At 41.1% G+C, this 7,796-nt stretch overlaps 1 protein-coding gene across 1 annotated transcript; it reads right to left on the minus strand.

Moving 5' to 3' along the window:
- Window positions 1–538: 538 nt before the first annotated feature.
- SLN (sarcolipin) lies at window positions 539–5,740 on the minus strand. The gene is made up of 2 exons (XM_030332648.1): window positions 5,632–5,740; window positions 539–1,160 (listed from the first exon to the last, which is right to left on the minus strand). The coding sequence occupies exon 2, from the start codon at window positions 1,087–1,089 to the stop codon at window positions 994–996; it is 96 nt and encodes a 31-aa protein (XP_030188508.1). The 5' UTR covers window positions 1,090–1,160; window positions 5,632–5,740; the 3' UTR covers window positions 539–993.
- Between the last annotated feature and the right edge of the window lie 2,056 nt (window positions 5,741–7,796).

The raw sequence follows: 7,796 nt of genomic DNA on the forward strand, positions 1-7,796 counted from the left end.
TTAAAAAATGTCTATTTCATAAGCACATATGTAAATTTGCATTTTCAATTTTCCCCCTTGTTACAGCTGCGGTTTATGAATGACTAGCTCTAGGTGCATAATGACAATAAGCGAACTGGAGTACTTGCTTCGTGTTCTAGTTTTACTCAGTGGCAAATAACTTTCCTTATATTAAAACAAACAAGGGGATTTACAGGGTACAATATATATTGTTTGTGAATTTTAAAGGTAAAACACAAGACTTCAAAGAAATTCTGTGCTTTAAGTGGGCACTTCAGGCCATGCCCCAGACCTCTGAGTGGAATTTAATCTCCCTCTGCCCTTGGGACTAGTTTAGAGAGAAAGTTGGAGAAACACCGAATCAACAGAATTCTCTGAAATGTGACAAATCCTAATTGACTTGATTCCCAATCCTCAGCAGTTCGAGCATCTGGGTTTATCTCATATGCTAGAGATACTGTAACACGTGTCACTTCGATCCCAGCCAAGGGTCAAATGCAGCATCACAAACAGAAGCTAAAATAAATTCCCAAAGTCATTTTGTGGTTGAGTTAACTTTATTCACATGATAGCTATAGGGGTTGACAACGACTTCCTCTAACATTTCTTTCTTCTGGTGAGTTGATTTAGAGTTTGGTTGCAGACAGTGTGGGTTGAAGGGATGTGTGGGTAGGACAGATCAGGGGCTTGTTACAATTCTACATCATCATGAATCATTTAGTTTTAACCTTGTGGCTTGTCTAACACATCCGCAGGAAGAGTTGAGGAGTGAATCTAATGCTCACTGGCAAATACTTAGCAGCCCTTGAGAACAGCATCTTTAGAGTACCCACAATTGATCCTAACACTGGAGGCACCTTGGATATCGTGAGGGAGGGTCAGAAGTGCCTTGGGGTGCCAAGAGAGGCATCCCATGACAGCAATGGGAGCTCAGGGCATATGGCAGGCAGCTCTGGAGAGATGCAGTCAATCCCAGGAGCGTGACATGGCTTCTCAGTACTGATAGGACCTCACAAGGAGCCACATGAGAATAACGGTAATCAGGACAATAGTGAAGTTGAGGAACAGCTCTCGAGTGGATATCCCCATTCTGAGTTGGCTCGGTGAGAACTGAAGGCAGACTCCTGAGGGCGCACCACAGACGTCCTGCTTGTCCTCACCTAATGGAAAGTTACACAGAGAACATGGAAGATTAATGAGCATGCTTTCCTCACTGTGGAAGAGGAGAGTGTTAGGGGCCGAACTGTGTCCCCAACAAAATTCCTGTGTTGGAATCCTGACACCCAGTACCTCAGTGTGGGACTGTATTTGGAGATAGGGTCCTTCAAAAGGTACTTCAGTTTAAAGGAGCCCATCAAGATGGGCCTTAACCCATTATGACTGGTGTTCTTCTGAGAAGAGGACATGTGGACGCAGACATGTACAAATGAAGACCATGTGAAGGCAGGGAAGGCAGCCGCCTACCAGCCAAGGAGAGAGGCCTCAGAAGAGATCAACCCTGCCAATACCTTCATCTTAAGTTTCTAGCCTCCAGACTATCTTTGGACTAGAGCCACATTTCTTCCTGGCTCTCCAGCCGGCTGACCTCCCCTGTAGACTTTGGACTTGTTGGCCTCCATAATCACATAAGCCAATTTTATCTATATATCTATCTATATCCATCTCAATATGAACATCTAGACGTAGGTCCTACACATACATACATACACACACACACACCCTATTGCTTCTATTTCTCTGAAGAACCCTGACTAATAAAGAGAACCTGGTTTTGCTACCTAATGTCAAAAAATCCAACAAAGTCCTGATTGTTTTTTCCTGTGATGAACGTACAGATGCTTTGGATAAAACACAAAATATTCTATTTTCTCTCTTCAATATGTGTGTGTGTGTGTGTGTGTGTGTGTGCGCGCGCGCACTTGCTTTTCTTAGAATACCAACAAGCCAGGTCATCGAAACAAAATAAAACCCCCAAAGTGGTATGGTTTAGTATCTGTTCTTGCATTGAATTGCATATAGAAGTAGGATGCCATAATCTCTCGAGTTTCAGGCCACCACAGGTCTTCGCCTAACCCTGTGAAAGCATATGAAGCATTTGCAGCAGCTGCGTGGCCTCTTGCAAGCCCTGCGTTGGGCATAGAGCCCACTGGGGTCAACCAGAAGTCCCTTGCATAGCAGGCACTCAGTCAAAAGAGCAAGTGTTAACCTCATGGGTACTTCTATTTCAAAAAGGGCTTGTGCCAGCTATTTTTAGTCAAGTGCAGGATGTGCCTATATTGTAAACACTTCAAAGAGCAGGGATGGTATCTTTATAGCTTGTAAGATAGTACATGCGGGAAATCAAACTTTGAGAACTCACGCAATGTAGTCAATCAGATTATTACCTTCACGAGGGGGCATAATTGGCACTTTGTGCAAACCAAATGAAATTAAAGACTAAAGATAAAATTCTAGATATCTAGATACTAAAATTTTTGATACTCCAAAGGGAAGACGTTTAGGGGGAAGGAGTGTTTTGTTTATTTTGTTAAGGGTGGGAGTTCGGGGAGTAGGAAGGGTTGTTAGTAAGTTTTGACCCTGAATGGCACTCTTAACTATCTAACCAGAGTGAATTACGATTTCTAATTACCGTGTTTATTGTATTATTAATGGACCAAATTATTAACTATACAAATGAACTAAATAATCATTCTTCATAGTATGTAATAGTATAATTAACATACAAGTTCAAATCAGCTGGTGACAGCCAGTGGGTTGTTCAATCTTGGTTTAAAAAAAATAGCTGATAAACACTGGTTTTTGTATCATTTTTAATTCTTATCCATCTTTTGGCCCTCCACATGAAGACTACAGTAAATTGTCAATGAAACTCTTTACACAGATGTGCTTGAAGGAGAAAGTAAAATGAAGAAAATGAATGGATAACAGAAGTAGAGAGAGGTGTTAGAATATACACAAGACCATACAGGAACGGGAAGGTGATAAGTCCAGGCAGGAAGCCAGGAGGCAAAGGAAAGAGAATCATAGGCACACTCTTCTCTATGAATTTTTTAAAAGGTTTTTCAGATTTTTTTTTTGTTTGTTTTGTTTTTTGAGAGAAAGAGAGAGAAAGAGAGGCAGCGAGAGACAGAGACAGAGTGCTAGTGGGGGAGGGGCAGAAAGAAAGGCGGGGATACAAAATCCGGAGCTGGCTCCAGGCAACGCAGGGCTCCAACTCACGAGCCTAGCAGTGAGACCAAGACCTGAGCTGAAGTCGGACGCTTAACCGACTGAGCCACCCACGTGCCCCTCTATGAATTTTTAAATAAAATTAAATCCTGGTATGAGTACTAATTTGGGTACATGTTGAAGAAATACAGAGATATGCAAAAAAGAGAGAGACAGAGACTCTATTTATAATGATCAACCCGATTCAGTGAGGGCAAAATCACTGTCCCACCAAATGTGCTTACTAGATTAACCTCTTAAAAGAAGGGATTCATGGTCATTTGCCACTACGTGGATGGAACTGGAGGGTATTATGCTAAGTGAAATTAGTCAGAGAAAGACAAATATCACATGACTTCACTCATACGAGGACTTTAAGACACAGAACAGGTGAACACAAGGGAAGGGAAGCAAAAATAATATAAAACCAGGGAGGGGGACAAAATATAAGAGACTCATATATGGAGAACAAACAGAGGGTCGCTGGAGAGGTTGTGGGAGGGGAGATGGGCTAAATGGGTAAGGGGCACTAAGGAGTCTATCCCTGAAATCATTGTTGCACTAAATGCTAACTAACTTGGATTAATTTTAATTAACTAATTAATTTTAAAAATAGAACACTTAAAAAATAAAATTAAAAGAAAAGAAAAGAAAGGATTCATGGAGACTGGCCCAAGAGCAACATACTCAGAACATATTATTGAAAGCTGGCCACAGCTCTGTCGGTGTGACCTTCGCAACCCTGTGACCTTTACCACTCAGGCAAACATCACCACGATTTTCATGTGTCCCACTATTCCAGCTGAGAAACTGACTTTGAGAGAGAAGTTAGGTTGTTTGTGCCATGACACACAGCAAGGCAGAGGCCAAACTAGAACTGCCAGGCTGCTGGTAGTTGTTAGAATGTGGTTACTACACAGGAGTGATACAAGAAGGGGTTATGACTGCAGTTAACTGCCCTGACTACGCCAAGTTTGTGTACATCTTCAACACTTTGGGAAAACGGTTGGACATTTTTTTATTAAGGCCGATAGTGCTAATTCTCTATTCTCCAGCCATTTCACTTCTACTCTAGAAACTCAAGCACGTATGCACCAGGATACACAGCCAAGAATATTCACAGCAACATTTTCGTAATATCCCCAAGCTGGAAGAAACTCAGGTGTTCATCAACAGCAGAAAAGATGGTGAGCTGGGGTATTTTCACACATTTGAATTCTCAATAAGATATGTGGATCTCACAAATATAACCCTTGGGCCAAAGAAGAATTTACAAAAGAAACTTAGAATACGACTCCGTTAATACAAAACCCAAAACAAGGAATGTAATCCTATCGTTTAAGAATGTTGAGGGGTGCCTGGCTGGCTCAGTCGGTTAAGTGTCCGACTTCGGCTCAGGTCACGATCTCACGGTTTGTGAGTTCGAGCCCCACGTCAGGCTCCGTGCTGACAGCTCGGAGCCTGGAGCCTGCTTCGGGTTCTGTCTCCTTCTCTCTGCCCCTCCCCTGCTCACACTCTGTCTCTCTGTCTCTCAATAATAAATAAATGTTAAAAAAAAAAACTGCTTTAAAAAAAAAGAACGTTGAGATCTATGGTAAAATTATAAAGAAAAGCATGAACAAGATGATCTCAGCAATCAAGGTGGTGATTACCTATGGTAGGGCAGAAGGGAGAGATGATCAGGAATGGATTTCTGGGGTGTCAGCAATGATCTCTTTCTTGACCTGGGTGACAATATATAGGTGTCGCTTTATAATTATTGTTCAAATTATGCTTAATGATTCTTTACATTTTTTTCTCAGTAGTGTCTGAATTGATGGGCCACCTCGTATACTTCTTTATTTCCTACAGTTTACCTCTTACTATTTTTTGCACTTTGACGGTGAACTTAAATATTTGTATTTAAATGAATAAAGCACAAAGAGTTAAGCCGAGAATTTCTAATGAACCCAATTTAATCAACACATATGCTAATAGTAAGAAGCGCACTTGACTTTCACACACATTTATACCAAAGTTAGGCAGAAATTGAGATTAGCAACCTTCCATTTTTCTGCTGTTACCCACAAAGACAATTTTGGCCTCGTAGGTCTTCCCAGGAGTCAAGATCGCACCATACGATCCAAAGTGATTGCCATATGGGTGAAATAAAAACCAGAAAAGCTCTGAATAAACTGACATTGACTTTCTTTGAATGGAAGCTTTGAGAATTAGAAAGGGAGAAAACACATACCAGGAGAGGGAAAAAAAGGAAAGCAAGGATAAATAATACTCTCTACATCTTAAAAAATACTATGTCTAATAGGTATTGCCTGTTTCATTAAGAAATGTAAACATGCCTCAGTGCTTCTCATTTGCAACTTGTACACACACACACACACACACACACACACACTATGCTAAGTATAAAAATCCTGCTGTCACCTGAGGAGGGTCAAGGACACAAGTGGCTGGGATAGGCTTCTTCTCTTTCTCCAACTTGGGCTCCAACTCCTGCTCGTCTCCCAGGCTCTCTGGAGTCCCAGACTCTGGGCAGGACCTAATGTAGTCTGAGGGAGGTGGCAAGCACTGTGATGTCACTGATGAAACATCTCAGAGGAACAACCTTCAAAGGTTTGAGGCTATTTGTGCTTAGGGGGAATACAGAAATATGTTGACTAAGACTCTATTCCTTTGGCTGCCGATTTGTATTACCCACGCACCCCCCCCCACCCCCCGCCCAGGGACTTAAAGTCCTCTCTTCCAGTTGACTTTAGGTGCAATTGATGTGGATTTTTAATTCATCTTTTGGATCTTCATGAGTATCTCTAACATGTGTTTGAAACCTAATAAACCAAGAGCAATAGACTGATATTAACAGATGGATGCCGAAATTGGGCGCTCCTCTTACGCAGCGTGTGAGGGTGTCAAAATATGACTTCTCTTTACCACCCCCATCCTTAACTATTAGAAACGCGAAGACTTTTCTGTCTTGCACACGCACATCCCAAACCGCACGGGCACCAGAATTCAACGGGCATCTCTGGCTCCTTCAAAACTGACCATACCCCAGGCGGTGAAACTGATCTCTTCAGTCACCTGCTCTGCATAAGACTCCAGCTAAGCTGTATTTTGGAAGTTTACACATTAATATACAGTTTCATCTGAAACAGCTGTGGAAGCCCTGGTTTATATATCTCTGTCAGTAAACCAATACTGCAGTAAACCCATACTGCAAAACTCAGTCCTTTGGAGAGACCTAGGGGGTAAAAGGAGAGTGCATTGAAATGAGGAAACCATAAGTTATGGAATCTGTCCTTAAGAAATAGAATTGTATAACTCAAATATAAACACCAATGAAAACTAGGCTGTTAAGATGAGTTTACAATCAACAGTTCAGATGTCTAGAGGTCAATGGAGCCCCTTGAAATATTTAACTGGACTTGAAAGCATGGGACCCCAGCAATCGTGTTTGCTCAGCAAATCCCTTCTTTATAGATAATAGAGCAAATGCCCCTCTGAATTCCCAGTTAGGGTCAGTCGAAATAATGCATCCCCAGAAGGCTTATCACGCAAAATTCTTCGTGTGGTTGGGTTCAGAGTCAAATTTCACCCCACTGTTCCTCCTACTCCAGAGACGTTACTAAAAGAAAGACTTTCCATTCCATTTCTTCATTTTCAACACAAACCCAATGCTAGATAATGTTAATACAACATTCTGTCACCACATGCCTTGTAAAAAGATAGCTTGGTGAAGTGACAGATAGTATATAATAATTACAGTGCAATCGAACATTGGCAATTATCTGTTGCCATCTGGCAAACCTCTTGAATGTAGTCAGATTTGTCTTTTGCCTCCAAGCCCTTGCCAGATCGTTTTAAATGCTGGGAGTGTTTTCTTAGTCACCAAGCCACACCCATACCTTTTTTTGACCACTCAAAATTATTTTGTGGGCAATTAAAAAGTTATATATTTATTATAGAAAAATTGAAAATATTAAATCATAAAGAAAATTTATATCAGCCCCTAATCTCACCATCCAAAGGGGTGGGGGGGGGGGGAAATCCTCTCTACTACTCTTTATTCACATTCAGGCTGCACAGATACAATCTCAAATTCCCAAGATATTTTTGGTAAAGGAATCTGATACTTGAAAAACCTGTATCTTTTTTGATGCATGTAGAATCAAATTCATACTATACGATGTATTTGGTTTCGTGCTTAGGGGACAAGCATTTATTTTCTTACATTATTCAACACAGAATTAGCTCTACAATATGTAAAACATTAAATACAATGGGGAAATGTTAACATATTCCAGAACAGCTCACCAACACTGTCATTTTGGTCGAACTGGTCACTTTCAATGTAACTTGGAGGGATAATCCTACCACTTAATAATGAGTCAGTTCAATTTGTTTACTTGGTTGTCCCATTTAAGTTTATCCAATTTATACCAGGGACGACTACGCCCAGTACATTGACAAATTCCCGGATAGAGCCTGCAGAAGCTTCTGCATATTAGTGGCTTATCCTGTGATGTCATCAGAGACTGGGGTTACGTTGAGAATTTAGCTTGTTATTAGTTTGACCTAATCTCTCCAGAAAA

This window comes from Lynx canadensis, chromosome D1 (assembly GCF_007474595.2).
Source record: "Lynx canadensis isolate LIC74 chromosome D1, mLynCan4.pri.v2, whole genome shotgun sequence".
Classification (NCBI taxonomy): Eukaryota; Metazoa; Chordata; class Mammalia; order Carnivora; family Felidae; genus Lynx; species Lynx canadensis.

Coding starts and splice junctions, on each gene's coding strand:
- SLN (XM_030332648.1), bottom strand. CDS start 1,089: ATGGGGATATCCACTCGAGAGCTGTTCCTCAACTTCACTATTGTCCTG.